Source organism: Lutra lutra, chromosome 12, assembly GCF_902655055.1.
Source record: "Lutra lutra chromosome 12, mLutLut1.2, whole genome shotgun sequence".
Lineage (NCBI taxonomy): Eukaryota > Metazoa > Chordata > Mammalia > Carnivora > Mustelidae > Lutra > Lutra lutra.
In genome coordinates this window covers 86968676-86986690 of record NC_062289.1, presented here as the reverse complement: position 1 = coordinate 86986690, position 18015 = coordinate 86968676, and the positions used below count along the sequence as shown (strand labels likewise).

The following is an 18015-nucleotide window of genomic DNA, read 5'->3' as shown; positions in this document are numbered from 1 at the left end:
TCTATGGCCTTGTTATTGAAACTCTTCCTACTTATTTGATATCATTTATTAATATGGGAAGTATATATTCTTCCTTCAGAACTTAGTGAAACGTACGTAGCCAATTAAATTAGATGGGTTGATTTTTTTTTTTTAGATTTTTAAAATTTATTTATTTGACAGAGAGATCACAAGCAGGCAGAGAGACAGAGAGAGGGGGGAAGCAGGCTCCCCGCTGAGCAGAGAGCCTGATGTGGGGCTCTATCCCAGGACCCTGAGATCATGACCTGAGCTGAAGGCAGAGGCTTAATCTGAGCCACTGAGCCAACCAGGCGCCCCTAGATGGGTTGATTTACATAAACTCTTCCATTTTAAGTTGGAATTTCTGCCTGGGTCATTTCTGTTTGGATTCATAGAAGCCACACCTTTTAAATGAGGTAATTCATCTCAATTTTGTACTGAGTGTTATATTCCTTGGCAAAATTGTAGTATTTATGAATTTAAAAGTTTTATCCCAAGGCCATTAGTCTTTTTTTTTTTTTTTTTTGCCCTTTTAAAAAAAAATTTTTTTTTATAAACATATAATGTATTATTAGCCCCAGGGACTAGTCTTTTTAAAAGTAGTACCTCAAAAAAAAAAAAAAAAAAAGTACCTTACATGCTAGCATTCATGAATTCAACATACATGCACTGGATGCTTCTTTACACTTTAGACTCTGTAGTAAATAAGAGCACACATCCTAGTTAGTGGCCCAGGTGTGGGAAGAGAGCAAAAATAAACATTAGTTTGTAAGTCCGTTTTAGGGTGCATGATAACCAGGGTCCACAAGCAGTGTCATCTGACCTGATAGTAAGCAACTGAGAAAGGAACCCAAGTGCAGAGGCCTCACAGTAGGAACTACTGGGCATGTTCCAGTGACTGACAAAAAAGGGCTCAAGTGTCTGGGCTTAAAGGAGTGGAAAGGGGGAAGTAAATGGTTCTCTGTGTGTGTGTGTGTGTGTGTGTGTGTGAGAGAGAGAGAGAAAGAGATAGAGCGCAATCAGGACTTTATAGACGGGGAAGGAAGGAGCTTTCTAAATGTAGTGGGAAGTTGCTGGAGGATTTCAGGCAGACTGATGATATGATTAACCCAAGAGTACTCAGACCCACAGGCTGAGATCACACACTGACAGTACAGTGGAAGGAGGAACTCCTAGTTTCCCTTCTGTCCTATACCATTAAATGCCTTTGTATGGGCCCTGAGAAGTCGGTTTCTGCCTGGGACTCCATCCCATCATTCTTTTTCCATTAACAAAAGATGGGTACTTTGATATACCTCAATACTTTTTTTTTTTTTTTACGATTTATTACAGTGTGTGTGTGTGCATGTGCACAGGGGAGAAACAGGGAGGGAGAGAGAATCCCAAGTTGGCTCTCTGCCGAGCGTGAGCCTGATGTGGGGCTCGATCTCGACCCCGAGATCACAACCTGCGCCAAAACCGAGAGTCGGCAGCTCAAATGCCATTTTTAATCTTCCTCAAAATCTTCAGGTTTATACTCTGTTCCATTTTTGGATGCTGTCACTGCCTTGATGCAGATATGTATTTCATAGTAACAAGTAGAAGGTAAGCAACCATGAGCCAAATGCTTATAAAAATTATGGGGGACCTATATACCAGTTTATACACAGAAGCACAGCACTCTCTTGCAACCTCCAGCTTCCACATATGCCAGTAAAAGGGGGTCCCTGACAAGGTACTATTTCACATATGAGAAAAGGAGTTACTGAAGGTAAGGCTATCACCTAAGACTACCTAGCAAGGTAAGGATTAGGGAAGATTCAAACTCTAAAGCATTGATGAAGCGAGTTGAAATCTAGACCACCCCCAACTCACCATCTCACATTCTTAGTAGTCTTGATGACTATATTCATGTTCCCAGTCTCTGCCTTATTTATTGACAATCAATCTTTCCTGAATTAATTCTGATGCAACTTTTTTTGGTGGCACCAATTGCCAAGGATTATTTTAGGTAACTTAGAAGTTCCTCAGAATGAGATTCTTCATCTTGGATCCAGGGTCTCATTTGCTTCGGGTTATCTACAGATTCCCTAGAAATTGTATTTGATTCTGGGAAGCCAGTCCATAGCCTTCCTCATAGTCGGATTAGCAGCACCTGAGCCACAGTATTATTTAATTAGAGGAAGAAGAGGGAAGGAAACTATTTAACCTAAGTGTCAGGGAAGATTTAATTTTATGTGGCTTATGCAAACCACTTCAGACTCTAAAGTTTAGAGGGCCCATCTTTAATGAAAAATACTTGCTATGAAGAGGCTCTGGTAGGATACTCTAGCCCTGCCCAATGGCTCTTCAATACCCTAGGCTTATAAATAATAATAATCGGCCTGGACTCATCCAATTAAGTACCCACTGATGTGCTGCCACCATTTCTTTCCCAGCTGACAGGATCACATTAAGGGACTGTGGATGCACGTACTTTGAAGAGTTCTTTCCCTTCCATTTGTCTTACTGTATTTCCCATTACGACAGTGAATGCTTAGTTCTTTGGAGGTGAATCTGTTTTATACAGATGAGAAAAAACTACAACAGCTAAAGCAAGTGTATCAGTGAGAAGCATCCAGAAAGATCTTCCAAAATTTTCATAATGAGTAGGGGAAATAAATATATAGTTACATCCTTTTCTTAAATGTTGAGAGTACTTATGCTGGTTACTGGCAGGAGTTTAGGTCTGAACTTTTTTTTTTTTTTTTTAATTTATCCATTGGCGGGGGAAGAGGTAGAGAGAGAGAGAATCTCAAAGCAGACTCCACCCTGAGCACAGAACCCAACACGGGGCTCCATCCCATGACCCTGAGATCATGACCTGAGCTGAAATCCAGAGTCAGACGCTCAACCTACTGAGATACCCAGGTGCCCCTGAACCTTTTACTTAGTTGAACTGTGAGCCTAAGCTACCACAATTGTTTTTGTTTTCAGTGAATTTACCAATCTGGCTGAAATGGAGGAACACAAGTTAAGGTTTGACTTGCTAACTCTGTTCAACTACAGTTTCGTGGCTGTAATAATATTTCTGAAGCTGCACTTTGGTATTTCCAAGTTCTTAAATATGAAAAGTGAAGGTTATCAAGAACCTTATCATTACAGGTAATTGCCCATTGCTCCTGAAGACAGATTTGAGTTAGTACAACGGTCTCCCACTCTGCTTCTTTAATATTGGTATTTACTGACAGTGGCAAAGTAGCTTAGATGGAAAACAATCCCTTTTTAAAAAACCTTTCAAATCAGACCAAATTGTATCATTTAGCTATCTAAATCCAACTTAAAAAAAAAAAACATCTGATTTTATCAATAAAACTAAGAATTTGCTCTATGTATTTTTCTTTTTTTTAAGAGATTTTATTTATTTGACAGAGAGATAGCACAAGTAAGCAGAGCAGCAGTCAGAGGGAGAGAGAGAATCAGGCTCTCTGCTGAGCAGGGAGCCCAATGTGGGGCTCCATCTCAAGACCCTGGAATCATGACCTGAGCCGAAGGTAGCCACTTAACCAACTGAGCCACCCAGGTACCCCTACTCTATGTTTTTTTATGGAGTATGGAAAATGATTACATTGAGCTCCCTTAATGTTGCCATTCCACAGGTGCCTGGGTGGCTCAATCACATAGGTGTCTGCCTTGGCTCAGGTTGTGATCCTGGGGTCCTGGGACTGAGCCCCACATTGGGCTCCCTGCTCAGCGGGTAGCCTGCTTCTCCCTCTCTGCCTGTTGCTCCCTGTTTGTGCTGTCAAATAAATAAATAAAATCTTAAAAAAAAAATGCTGCCATTCCACTTTTAAGGACCAGAAAAAGGACAATGCATTTTGCCACCCACAATCAGTCCACTGGAGTTTGAACACTGGTGGAAAGTAATAAAGGCAGACCTTGAGCTGGGACCAGTTTCTACAGTGTTATAAGGATAGTCAATTACCCTGGTAGAGTGGAGTCCATACCAGCTCAGATTAAAAAATAAATTCAAAGGCGAAAGCAGGTCACAGGCCAAAGTATAATTTGTGAAAGAAAACTGAATGGCTTCAGGTCCTTTTAACCAAAACACAGAAACTTTAATTGGGTCAGAATAACACCTGTCAAGGACCTGGGCAGTACACTTCTCTTTATAGCACCAACTCCTTCTGAGGGGGAATTTCACAAGCCATCTGGTAAGTGCTCTGGTTATACAAAGACTGGCTATAGGTATGTCCCAAGCACGGTCATATCAGCTTCAGTGTCCGGGCATGCTCAGATCTCTGGCTTAGTACCACTTTAACCACCACTCTTATATCCCAGGTCTCTCAGCCGGCAGGTAACTCTCCCCTCCCCACCCCCACCAACCCCTGAAAAACCCGGAGTGCCTTTTTACAGCTCCTCCTTTTCAGCCCCCTTCTTCTGGAAAGCAGTCAAGATGTTTAAGCTCTTTTGGAGCTCTTCCTTCTTCCCATCACTCATCTTGTTCTTCTCAATCAGTTTGGTGATCCGGGTCATTTCTGACGCTGGGAAGTCCTCACCTTGGTCTAAGACCTTCCCCATGATCTTCAGGTACTGCTCAGCCCACTTCTTCTCAGTCTCCTTCACATTTGCAAGGTTGTCCTGCCCCTGCTTCAAGAGGGCCCGGCGGGCCTCCACGCCCGAGGCCCTGATGAACTCCCCAGCAAGGGCGTCATAAGTAGGCAGGCAACCAGGCATACCTAGGTAGACTCCTTGCCCCTTCAGCCAGCGCTGGATGGCTCCAACCTTCACAGCCCCACTATACAGGACTGGGTTCTCAAAGTCCCCGTCCCGAAAGAGGTAGAAGACCGGGTAGTTCTCTTTGTCCAGCTTGTATTTCTCACTCAGCTCCATATTCAGCTTATCACCATAATCTGTGAACAGAAATCAGGTATGAGGAGCAAGACCATGAGGAATGCAGGGCAGGAGATGGCTGTGAGGCCTATCTGAGCTGACAGCAAGGATTCTGGTTGTGTAGACCTCTCTCTTCTGCTGCTTCCCAGACATGCGGCATTATCAGGTCATTTAACCTCTCGGAACTTCACTTTCCTCATATGAAAAATGGGAACTCTTCTGAATGTTTATTCTAGTCCACTACGTGCCAGGTTCTGTTCTGAGTGCTACGGATCTAGTTATGATTAAGAGTTTACAACTTCTCTGACCTCAAGGAGCTTATATTCTTTTAAGGGTAAGAAGAGAGATGGTAAACAAACATACCTGATTAGTAACAAAAAGATAAAAATAAAATGGAGTGATGTGACAGTAGGTAAGAAGGCCTACTCTGGGTGGTCATGGAAGGCCTTTCTGCGGAGATGACATGAGCTCAAGGATTGGAAGTTTCAAGGAGCCAGACACGTGATAATCTGGGAAGAATGCCTCAGGTAGGAAGGACTGAAAGAGCAAAGCTCTGAGGCAGGAATAAGCTGGGGAGACTGAAGGCTCGCAAAGGCCGTTCTGGCTGGAGCTTAGTGAGCAAGGGCAACATGTGGTAAGTAACAGGCAGCATCTCTACCACATGTGAGGTGTTTAGGAGGACCCCGTGAGGAGATAAGTGCACTTGACCTGGCGAGTTCAGTGCAATATGTGGCATTTGCTATGTACTTCCTAACAAGCAGTAGCAGTTCCAAGGACTAATGCTGTGACAGCAGGTTTCTTATACCCGGCCAAAAAGAAAGGGCCAAGGCCGCCTATTACAGGATAGTAGTATAGAAGTGTAGGCTCCAATCCTCATTCTGCCACTTCAGACTGTACGGTCTTGAGCAAGGTACTCTCAGCATGAAGCACAGGGGTCATAGTACTTTCTTCCTAGAGTTGTCACAAGGATAAGACACATGGATAACACTTGGCACAGTTGCCTGGCCCACGGTACATGTTTGATAATGTCAGCTGCTATTCTTCTTTTTCTAAAAATTCCCAAGGGAGTGGATGTGCGGCTGAGTCAGAACTGACTGACTGCCCTGGAAAAGTGTGGGAACTATCTCTGCCCAGGATCAGACTCTCAAGCTAGCCAGGGAACCGGGGCATCCCTGCTGGAAGGAAGCGGAGAGAGGGAAGAACCCAATGGACTTGAGAATAAATACTGAGGTGGCGTTCTGGGTGGGCCGCTTAGTTCCTTGAGCTTCAGTTTTCCTCAAGTATAAACACGGAGAACGTGTGCCTCACGTTTTAGGCAGCGTTCAAGGGAAGAAGTAAAGTGCACTGTCAACCACCACATGTTGGCAACTATCATTATTAGAGTGGTCACTGCGGTTGAGAACAGTCCTTGATCGAGTGGTAGCTCTGACGGATTTGAGTTAAAGCCACAATCCAATCGTTTTCATAAAAAACAGATGAAAAGAAGGTGGAGATGTGACTATGGGGACCCTAGGAACCGTAATACCTCCTCCTCTGACCACAGTCCCCTGCAAGGAGAGCTCCAGATTCTCACAGTAAGTTTCACGTTAGTGTGGGGTGGAGGGTGAAGGATGGGGGATCCCTTTCCCTTGGGCACCTGCAAGGATGAACTGAGGTTCTGTGGTATCAGATCTGCTCAAGCTAAGGCTGTCACCAGGAGGCCATGACTTCACTTACACTCCTACATGGCTTTGACAGAACAGTGTTGGGTATCCCACCTACAAGGAGGGAAATGATTCCTAGCTTCCTCCCCTTCTGCCCTCCACAGTCGGGTTTGGACTTGTCCATACCTGAGATCCCCACCTCTGCCACCAAAAGATCATCGCTGGAGGCCGAGTTTTCAGCCAGACGCTTGAACTCATCCTGTTTCTCACCGTAGGGGTACTGGGTGTCGAACTTCACCAAGACGAACTTGCTTTTGGGAATGACCTGAGGGCATAGAGAGCTGAGCAAGTCCAGGATTCCAGGGACCTTTGGGGCTAATTCCCTTTCACAAGGGACCCCTGTTTAAGAAACAGAGTGGAAACCATGCCTGCAAGGAGGTAAGTGCTCACACACTAATACTCATTCATTCATTCATTGACCCACTGAATCATTTAACATTTTATTGGTATTGGGTACCCCATTAGGTACTGGTTCACAGTAATCAAAGACATTTACAACCCTGCTTAGAATAAACAAAGCTGCAGACATATTAAGGCCTTCTCTTCCAGTAAGATTAAGGGAACCCTCAGAAAACACTACATTGGCCCCATGGCATGCCCATCATCCCAGAGGGCCTTTCTCAGTAAACAATGAACCAGAAATCTGACAAAAACCAACCAACCAACCATCTGTAAAGAGGTTGGCACCCATGGAGGTGTTTTGGCTAGGGAGCCAAAAGGTTCAACTCTGCAGTTTCAGGGTTCACAGAAAGTTGCTGAGAGGCAGACTTAGGACAATGTCCCCTCCCTGACCACCACTCCCTTTGTCTAGGTCTCCAGGTCCTAAACTGTCAGAGTCAAGACCTTTATTTCAATTGTGGTAAAATCCTCATCACCCAACATTTACCATTTTAAAGTGTACAATACAGTGAAATTTAGTCCATTAATAATACTGTGCAATGATCATTAATACCGATTCCAGAACATTTTCATACCCTGAAAAGGAATCACATATCCATACACATTTTAAGCAGTCACTTCCCATTCTTCCTTCCCTCCCCAGCCCCTGGCAATCACTTATCTCTATGATGTCTACTCTGATGGAATCCTACAATATGTAGCCTTTGGTACCTGGCTTCTTTAACTCAGGATCACACGTTCAAGATTCACCCATGCTGTAGCATGTCTCAGTATTTCATTCCTTTTTGTAGGCAAATAATATTCCACTATATGGGTATGCCACATTTTATTTATTTATTCATCAGGTGATGGGACATTTGGGCTGATCCCACCTTTTGGCTATTTGTAAATAGCACTGTTACAAACATTTGCCTACAAATGTTTGCACGCCTGTTTTCATTTCTTTTGGGTATATACCTAGGAGTGGAAATGCTGGGTTGTATAGTAATTCTATGATTAAGTTTTAGAGGAATCCCCAAGATCTTTGTTTTGATGGTTTCTCCCAATGCACAGCTTTAGTCTAACAACTGCCCTCTTCTCCTCCTATAACTTTTAGCTTTTCTTTTTTTTTTTTTTAAGATTTTATTTATTTATTTGACAGACAGAGATCACAAGTAGGCAGAGAGGCAGGCAGAGAGAGAGGAAGGGAAGCAGGCTCCCTGCTGAGCAGAGAACCCGATGTGGGGCTTGATCCCAGGACCCTGGGATCATGACCCGAGCCGAAGGCAGAGGCTTTAACCCCCTGAGCCACCCAGGCACCCCAACTTTTTGCTTTTCTAATCAAAGTGATCACTTCTTGCCCATTTTTCATCATAGGCAATCACTATCATAATTAAGTCAAGCTGACATCATTCCAGTTTTTGTTAGTCTTTGTTGCTCACTGTGCGTTGATGTCTATTTGGTTTTAGCTTTTAAAAAATATTTAACACTGCCTAGGGACACAAGGAAAGGAGGAGAAGCTATCAGGACAGGCAATTTTTTTTTTTTTTTTAAGATTTTATTTATTTATTTGACAGAGATCACAGGGAGGCAGAGAGGCAGGCAGAGAGAGAGAGGGAAGCAGGCTCCCTGCTGAGCAGAGAGCCCAACACTGGGCTCGATCCCAGGACCCTGGGATCATGACCTGAGCTGAAGACAGAGCCACCCACTGAGCCACCCAGGCGCCCCAGGACAGGCAATCTTTTAAGTGATCACTGACCCCCAAAATCTGAGCTCTGGGGGCCTAAAAGCAGGTAAGAATTTTTTTTTTTAAGATTTTATTTATTGGGGCATCTGGGTGGCTCAGTTAGTTAAGCATCTGCCTTCAGTTCAGGTCATGATCTGAGCTGGGATTGAGCCCCACATCAGGAACCTACTCAGCAGGGAGCATGCTTTTCCCTTTCCTGCTCCCCCATTTGTGCTTTTTATCTAATTTATCTCTAAAATAAAGGTTTTATTTATTTGAGAAAGAGAGAGGGAGAACATGAGTGGGGGGGGTGCAGCGAGGGAGAAGCAGGCTCCCCGCTGAGCAGAAAGCCCAATGTGGGGCTGGATCCCAGGACCTCAGGATCATGACCTGAGCCAAAGGCAGATGCTTAACTGACTGAGCCACCCAGGTGCCCCGCAGGTAAGACTTAAAATATAAACCAGATCACATCCCTCTGGCCTGACTGTCCTTATTTCAGTTCCACAAACTCATTTCCACTTAGGGCCTTTTCATTTGCTGTCTCTGTTGGCTGGAATACACTTGCCCCAGCTCCTTCCATGGATGTCAGTCATTCAAAGCTCAGTTCGAATGTCCCCCCACCCACAATGGAGAGGCATCCTCCACTCATACCATCCTAGCACTCCTTTATTTCGCCCTCCTCTATCACATTACCCTGCTGTGCTTTCTTCACAGCAATAATCACTCACTAAAATTTTTATCTGCGTATTTGTTTTCTGTCCTCTCCACTAGAACATACACTATGAGTACAAGGACCTGGTCTGACTTGTTGTCCGCTCTATCCCTATTACCCAAGAGTGCCTGGCATGTAGCAGATGCTCTGAAAATACTTGATAGACGAACACAACTAGGGTAGGCTATGGCAGCAGATGCTACATATGTCTGGGGGAAAATATTTTAAAAGTACAACACAGGAACCCTATCTTCAAAGAGCCTACATTTGTATTATGGAATAATTAATAATTATATGGTGGTCTAACCCTGAAACAGAACTGAGAGGCCTCCATCTTTTATTCTGCCATTACAGGCCATCAGCAGAATGGTTTTGAAGATTTTATTTATTTATTTGACAGAGAGAAATCACAAGTAGGCAGAGAGGCAGGCAGAGAGAGAGGAGGAAGCAGGCTTCCCGCTGAGCAGAAAGCCCGATGCGGGGCTTGAACCCAGGACCTGGGATCATGACCTGAGCCGAAGGCAGCGGCTTAACCCACTGAGCCACCCAGGTGCCCCAACAGAATGGTTTTGAATGGCACCCATCTGCACAGTGGATTTTTTCCTTTTCATTAATTAGCCTGTACCTCTTAATCGCTTTAGAAATCTGTTTCCTTTCTTTATCCTTAAGGAATCAACTCCACCATATCCTATATTTAGGTAACTTGCTTTCTCAAGATGAAGATGATTTCATCATTCATTCATTCATTGAATAAAAAAGTACCTATCATGAGCTAGACACCACTCTACATGAACACAGCAGTAAAAAAAAGCAGGCAGGGTCTCTTACTTCTAGTGATGGTGAAGGGTAAGAAACAAAAGAAGACACTGGAAATTGCTGAAAGACAAAAAGCACGGAACAAGGCCTCTGGATGTATCACCAGGTAGCTCTCGTTCTGTTCAGTGGTGATGGAAGAGGATCTAGAAAGGGACTGGAGAAGATATCTGTTCATTCATTCAATAAATTATTATTGAGTATCTTCTATGTAACAGAAGGTCGTGCAGATGATCAGTGAACAAAATAGACAAGGCAGTTCTTCATATTCTCGTGTGGGAGAGATAAAACAGACAAGGGGAAAACGAAGTCAAGGAAGGACTCTGAGAAGGTAAGTAATATTTAGCCTAAGCCTGAATGATAAGAAGCAACCAGCCTTTCAAAGATTGGGCAAAGAATGTTCTAGTCAGAAGGAACTGCCAGTGCAAAGGGCCCATGTCAGTGATATGAGCTAGGAGTATTCAAAGGACAGAAGGCCTATATGGCTGGAGCTGAGGGAACAAAAGGGGGAATGGTCAGGAAAGGCTGAACAGTAAGACCTGCAAGATTACTATAATGACAGACGAGACCAGGGTGATACCAATAAAAACTGAGAGGCACCAACAGTGCAAAGTTTCCCTCTAAGTCACGCTTGGTCTGTGATGTTACCCCATTCCCCCTTTTGGGGGCTGGGGTGTCATTTTTTCAATAAAGACCCCAAAAGCATAGGGTGCTGTGGGGTGCGCCTGACAACCAATCAGCCATACCTACACTTTCAAATATTTGAATAAACCACAGATGCCAATTCCAGGACAAGGAAACCTTTTGAGAATAGAAAGAGTTCAACCGCTTGAGACAGATTTAGAATTCCACTTTTTGGTTTCACTTCCTAGCAATGGGTACAAATTAAGAAAATAAAACGAATGGGTTCTCTCTCAGTGCTTAGTTTGCCCATCTCGTAGGCGAAGTTGAAAGCTGCCAGTGGGTGAAGACAGGTGCCAGAGGGAGCTGGCACTGCATTTAGCCTTCAACATTTCCAACGTCCACTTACCCAGGGGAATCCTTCCACGTCTTGACCCAATTTTACTCATTTTGTTCCCAGGCCCAAGATATTCCCTACAGAGTTCCCTTATTCTTAACGCTTGCACTTTTCAGCAAGACACAGGATCTCTGGACATTGTTTGCGTATTGCAAAGCAGAGTGCACTCCCTGCTCCCTCCAAGGGAGGAGGGGCGCAGAAACGCCAGTTAAGAAGCGGGCTTTCCAACCACCTCCCTCACTACCCCCGCCCCACCACAGCCGGGAGCACTTCGTGTCCGCCTCTCACCGCCCTCCAGGCCTCCCACTTGGGACTCGAGGATTGGATCTTGCCCGGCACCGCCTTCTCCCCACTGGGTGCGGGTAAGGGGCAGCAAGTTCCCTGGATTGCATTTCTGCAGCTCTTTTACCAAAGAGGAAGTACAAATACTGCAAAGACAAGCGTGCGCGGGGACCCTGGCTTGTGTGTGCCCCATGGTCGCAGGATGGTCCCGGCCCAGAGTCCACCGGCCCTTTAGGATGGTGGGAAGCCCTGGGATCGTCGCTACAGACCACCTTCTGCCAGCCCTGCCTCCTTGCCCACAGGTGTGCGCTCCCCTGGGCGCTCAGGCAGCACCTGCGCGATTCCCCCAACCCCGTTACCTTGTAGAAAGTGACTGTATCCAGGGGAAGGGCGCCCTTGGTGTGCAGGCCGCTGCCGCCATGCGGAGCGGAGAGGAGCAGGAGGAACAGAAGGGGAAACAGTGGGGAGAGAGAAGCGGCGCGGGGAACGCGGGCAGCCATAACGCCGGAATCTGGCAGTAGGAGCTAGGAAGGCTGTAGTGGAGAAAACGCCGAGTCGTGGGTCACGTGACTTGTAAGGCCGGCTCGGCTGCGCGCACGTGTACAGCCTGGGAGGCTCGCGCAGTCCTAGGATGAGAGGGAGGGGCCACGTGAGGGGCGGGGAAATGGCGTTGCCGCGCGCGTGCGCGCGCGTCGGCGAAGCTCGCGCAGGCCTAGGGTGTGGGGGCGGGGCCGCGGGTGGAGGGTGGTGGAAAGAGGCTGCTGCGCACGCGCACTCGGCGAGGCTCCCAGTCCTCCTGCCCTTTTCCCGTCTTCCCCTGCGCGAGGAGAGGCTCGAGGCGCGTGCTTGGCGTCTTGCAGCAATTAGGTCGCTCTTTCTACCCTTCTTCGAAGATGACGAGGCTCGCCACCATTTCTTCCTGCTTTTGGCCCGACTGGCAGTCCATTGAGACCCGCTACTGCTTTAGGTTAGTCTGTCAGTCAGTCTGTGCTACCATACTCGCGAGGTCGGTCATACTGCCCCAGCTCCTTCAGGACCCGAGCAGGTCACGCAGAGTCAGCTGTTAGTCAGTAGGGCCGTCAGGGCCACCCAGAACCCTGTCCAGTGCCTGCTCTGTGGTGAAGTGCCTCAGTGGCGAGACGCTGGGCTTCAGTAGAGCCGGCTTTACTGAAAGCGGAGTATACGCCCAGCTACGCCCTAGGCTCCTGAAGGTCTTGAAACAAAACAAAACAAAAAACTGAACAAAAAAGTTCTAATAATTCTATTCCCTAGATATTTGTTCACGGCGTGGTTTACACCAGATCCTGATTTTGCCTCCGGAAATACGGAATAGAGGTGAAGGAGACAGAGCTCTGGACGAAAGGACCTGTGTTCGGGAGGAGGTGATAAGACCATTACAGTGTTGTGAGAACATCAGTGGAAATTCAGTTAGGCCTGCTCAGGGGTGTCAGGGAAAGTTAAAGACAGGAAATGACTTTTAAACTGGATCGTGAAGGAGAAGGAGGCATTTACAAGCCAAATACCAAAGGGTATTTCTAAAAAGGGGAAAAACATGGTGAATCTGTCAAAAGTAAACCGGGGTACATTGCAAAGGGTATCATCAAGCTGAAGGGTTTGGAGCCACCACAGGTGTTAACCAGGACAGTGAGTTGGATTTGCTTTCACTTAGGAGTGAGGGGAGTGGGGGGGGGGGAGAAAATGTGAAGGGAGTGGATTGAAGAAGGGAGAGGGCGGGGAGACTAGTTAAGGATCAATTGTAGTAGTCTAGGTAAGGGAGGTTAAGGTCCTGCAGTACCCCACAAGGAGAGGGAAGGGTCGAAGTGAGAAATTTCGTAGGGTAGAATTCACAAATTTTTTATGAACAAATGGCATTATGAGGGTCTTAGCGTCATATTAACCACTGTATATGTTAATAAATGGGTGTATAAAATAGTCATCAAAGATCATAGGATCCAGTTATGGGCAACCAGTTTATATAGAAAATTTGAAAGAAAGAATCAATGTGTGTGTTTGTTTTGGGGGGTTTGGAAAAATTTGAGTTTGCTTTAATAAGCTATTAAATAAAATGAGCTACATAGACAAATGATAAACAGTGGGGGGAAAATTATGAGCTAAAGTGGATAAAGAAGCCTTCATGTAGGAAGTGGAAATGGAGTTAACCCTTGGAAGAAAGAACATTTTAGGTGGAGAAAAATGAAAAGGGAGCAGAAGTGGGAATAAGCATGATGGTTTAGGGAGACCGAGCTGGCTGGAAAGAGTTCTCACAACGCTAGTTAGTGAGAGTTTTAAGTCCAAGCAATATAAAGTCTTGAAAAAAATCAAACTAAGAATTGTCTGTTCTGTCATGTACTCAGTGAGGAGCTATTAAGAGTTTTTAGACCCAGGGGCACCTGGGTGGCTCAGTGGGTTAAGCCTCTGCCTTTGGCTTAGGTCACAGTCTCAGGGTCCTGGGATCAAGCCCCACATTGGACTCTCTGCTCAGCAGGGAGCCTGCTTCCTCCTCTCCTCTCTCTGCCTGCCTCTCTGCCTACTTGTGATCTCTGTAAAGGAAAAAAAAAAGAGTTTTTAGAACCCTTTGTAAGATGTTTAAACTGTTTTTAAATGATCACTTATGAACTTGTAAATGCTTTGGGTACACCTAATTAGCGTAATCAATCAGGAATTACTTTCTAGTTATAGTTTTGAAGTAGGTTTTGAAAATAGTGAAGGAAGGGGATTTGTTGGAGAGGGTACTGGTACTTTTGCTATGAATGGAAACAATTCAGTGCAGTACAATAATTGTCTCAATGCTTTACTCAGAGGTAGGAAGGAAGAGGCAGGGCAGGTTAAGTTGATGCAAGATTGTTGAGCCCATTGGTCAATAAAGAATGCTTGAGACATTTTATGGTGCAAAAAGGTGCTTTTATTACAGTGCAGGGAAGGGATCTGTGGGTGGGAACAGCAGCACTGGAGGAGTGACTGATTATATACTTTCAAGTTGGAAGGGAATGGGGATACGTGTAAGTCTCTAAGGAATTTGGAATCAAGGTTTCCAGGACCTTGAGGGGTCATTTACTACGGTCTAGTAAAACCTTAATCATGAGACCCTTCAGGTGTGTATCAGTGGGCTATATGTTTGGAGGATGATTGCTAACATATATCTTAGGGGGTAGAGATAAAGGAAGTTTCCAAAGAGATTTCCTCTGTTAAAGTGGGTTTACAGAATCCTGGAAGCCAGGATAATGTCAAGCTAAGGTTGCTTTTTGCCCCAGCAAAGCATAAACAGTTGAGTTTCTGGAGGAAGGTCACCCTGCCAGTCCCAAGTATTGTCAATGAGCTGTAAGTTGTAAGGAAATTTAACTGTTTCTATATTTCTTTTGCCTTTGTTCTCTGCATCAAAAGGAGTGCGCACATGACCCGATTGATGTGGGAGCTGGAGTGAGGAGGAAAAAGGTGACATGATCTGCTAAGGCAACTAATAAATAAATTCCATTCTTTTTCTTCTGACATCATCAAGCCAGTGTGCTCCCAGTCTCATTGACTTCTTTGCTGTTCCTTGTATATACAAGTTATGTTCTTGCCTCGGGGTCTTTGTATTGGCTTTTTCCCTCTAAAGCTTTTCTTTAAAATATTCATATGGCTGGCTCCTTCATTTCCCTGAAGTTCTTTGCTCATTTGTCAACTTCCTAAGATCTGCCCTGACCGTCATTTAAAAAACTGCTCCTTCTGGTAGGGTCGACTTAGTTCCAGGCCTTGCATATTTGATTTTTACTTCTCCTTGGCTGGAGGGCTCTCCTACAACCAAGTTATGCCAGATCCTCAGTCAGGCAAAGAAGCATCCAAATTTAGTCCCCCTTTTCATATTTATTGTGGTAACAGGTACTGGAGCAGCGCTGTATGTCTTGCCCCTGGCATTGTGCAATCCAGATGTCCGTTGGGATAGGAAGAATAACTCAGAACCCTGTAAAAGACTGGGTCCTCAGTGATCAATACAAGTTGTACTCAGTTAATGTAAATTACAGCAAACTGAAGAAAGAAGATCTAGATTTCTAAATTAAATGTTTTGGACACCTAGATGGCTCAGTCTTTAAGCATCTGCCTTCAGCTCAGGTCATGATCTGGGAGTCCTGGGATCAAGCTCTGCGTCAGGCTCCCTGCTGACCAGGGAGTCTGCTTCTGTGGCTTCCCCACCACTTCTCTGCTCCTCTCCCCACTCGTGTTCTCTCTCTCTCCCTCTCTCTCGTTCTCAAATAAGTAAATAAAAAATCTTTTAAAAAGTGTCTCACTATAAAGCTGCTTAGAATGAAGGTGTCCCAGAAGCCATCAGCACAATTTTCCACTTATCCAGGAAATAGTTCCCTTCTAAATGCTGAAATCATGTTTCTGTATTGTGTTGGGGTTTACACTGATTAATAAATATCTGAAACTTGAAAAAAAAATTGTTCCTTCCTGATACTTCCTTGCTTTGTAGCTCCCCCCTTTTTTCCCTCCATAGCACTTGTCAGCTTGCTAACATATAATTTGGTTATTTTTCTTTTTATCTGCTCCCAGGGAGGGCTGATTTATATTTTTGTCTGTTTAGGTTAAGGTACTATAGCCCCCTGTCTGGCACATGGTAGGTGCTCAGTATTTACTTGTTCAGTGAGTAAATAAATGATAGAGAAATTACTCCATGGCTATCTCTCAAAATTCCATTGGCTCTTTCTACATTCCTTTCTTAAGCCTCATACTATTCTTCAGAGATATTCCATCCCTTGGAGCTAATTGTTTTTCTCTTGCAAATTTTTGTTGGATTTAACACTAGTTCTTTTGAGATAGATGAACACCTAAATTGTCTAAAGAACAAAGCCATTTTCATCTGTGAAAAATTGTTATGGAAAGATTTACCAGTGGTAGGATTTTCTTTAAGCCCCATCCTCCTCTAAGAATTCTTTGAATATTGGGGCACCTTGGTGGATCAGTCTATTAAGCATCTATCTTCAGCTCAAGGTTTGGTATCTGGGTCATGGGATGGAGATCAGATTCCTTACTCAGCGGGGAGTCTCCTCATCCCTCTCCCTCTGCCCGGCCTCCCTGCTCGTGCTTGCACATACACAATGTCTCTCTCTTTCTCTCTCAAATAAATAAAATCTTAAAAAGGAATGCTTTCTATGTGAAAAGAATTATTTCAGTGTTTCAATATTAACCGCTATTTACTGTGCATTTTTCAGGTACCATATACTTTTCTGAGGGTAAGGGTTACACTGGTGAACAAAATAGATGTGCTCCTTGCAGACCTAGTTGGGGAAACCAGCATTAAATAATCAGACAAATAAATATATAATTACAAATTGTGATAATTTCTAGAAAGAAAAGTTGAAGACCTATGAAAAAATATGATGGAGGGATCAATTGAGATTGGAGTTCATGGCAAACTTCTAGAAACAAGTATATGTAAGCTGAAGAAAGACCTAAAGGATGAATAAGATTCACCTCTCAAGAAACTTAGGCTCATGTGATGAGAAAGATATTAAATAATTATAAATCAATATGAAATTGCAAATTGGTGTATGTTAGGAAGGATTTTAGGAAAAGAAAAGAGCAAGTGCAAAGGCTCTGGGGTGAGAAAGAACTTGAAATATTTGATAACTTAAAGAATTCCACTCTGGAATTTATTCTTTAATAGCAAAGTCATCAGCATAGCAGGAGGTTGTAAGTGCAGAAATTAGGGATACTTATTGTGGCATTGTTTGTAGATGAAAAAAAGAAGAAAAAACCTAAGGACAACTCACAAGTTTCTGAGAGTAAGTGTTGGATAAATGATGTTTGTTTTTTTTTAAAGTAGGTTCAATCCCCAGTGTGGGATCTGAACTCAAGACCTGAAGATCAAGAGTTGAACTCTACTGACTGAGCCAGCCAGGTGCCCCTAGAGAAATGATCTTATATAGAATATTATACAGCTATCAGAATGGGTTAGAACTATTTCCATGAAATACTAGATGAGAAAAGAAATGTGTACAGAAATATGTGATCCCATTTTTAAAACCCTGTAACTAAAACATAACATAAACATAATAACCCCTATTATGTATGTATACATTTGGATGTGGTTTTGTTTTTTTATTGCACAAAGTAAACTTCATATGCAGCAAATAAAGAGATCATGGGAAATAGCTTCTAAAGCTGTGAATTCACCCCGAGGGAGGGTGAATGGGTGCTTTTTGTTTAGGGTTAGGATGAATAGTTAGTTTTTATTTAATTTTTAGTAATCTCTATACCCAACAGGAGGCTCAAACTCACCAGTTGCATGCTCTTCCTACTGAGCCAGCCAGGCGCCCCAGGATGAATATTTAGATAGAAAGCCTTGTCATTGTATGTAGAGGCGGGCATAAAATCCTATAAATACTTTGTATGTTACGTAAATGAGGTGGAAGCTCCTCCTTAGGCTGAGATTTTAGTATTATAATGAGGTAAAGGTAATTGCAGGTTACTCCAGTGGTCACTCCAAGGTCCTTCCGGGGTTTAGCTCAAAAGATCTGGGCGGTCTGAGTGGTGGGAGGTCTTGTTAGGGAAG

At 44.2% G+C, this 18015-nt stretch overlaps 2 protein-coding genes and 1 pseudogene across 2 annotated transcripts in view; 2 read left to right on the top strand and 1 right to left on the bottom strand.

Moving 5' to 3' along the window:
* Nucleotides 1-4051: 4051 nt before the first annotated feature.
* Nucleotides 4052-12119, bottom strand: ERP29 (endoplasmic reticulum protein 29). The gene is made up of 3 exons (XM_047698353.1): nt 11843-12119; nt 6681-6819; nt 4052-4871 (listed from the first exon to the last, which is right to left on the bottom strand). The coding sequence occupies exons 1-3, from the start codon at nt 11981-11983 to the stop codon at nt 4369-4371; spliced, it is 783 nt and encodes a 260-aa protein (XP_047554309.1). The 5' UTR covers nt 11984-12119; the 3' UTR covers nt 4052-4368.
* A 191-nt stretch (nt 12120-12310) lies between these two features.
* The window catches only part of TMEM116 (transmembrane protein 116), a 96841-nt gene continuing 91136 nt past the window's right edge, over nt 12311-18015 (top strand). The window contains exon 1 of the mRNA XM_047698345.1: nt 12311-12450. The gene's annotated coding sequence lies outside the window, so the exon portion shown is untranslated. The remainder of the gene's footprint in view (nt 12451-18015) is intronic.
* On the top strand, nt 12377-15549 carry LOC125081808 (cytochrome c oxidase subunit NDUFA4-like; annotated as a pseudogene).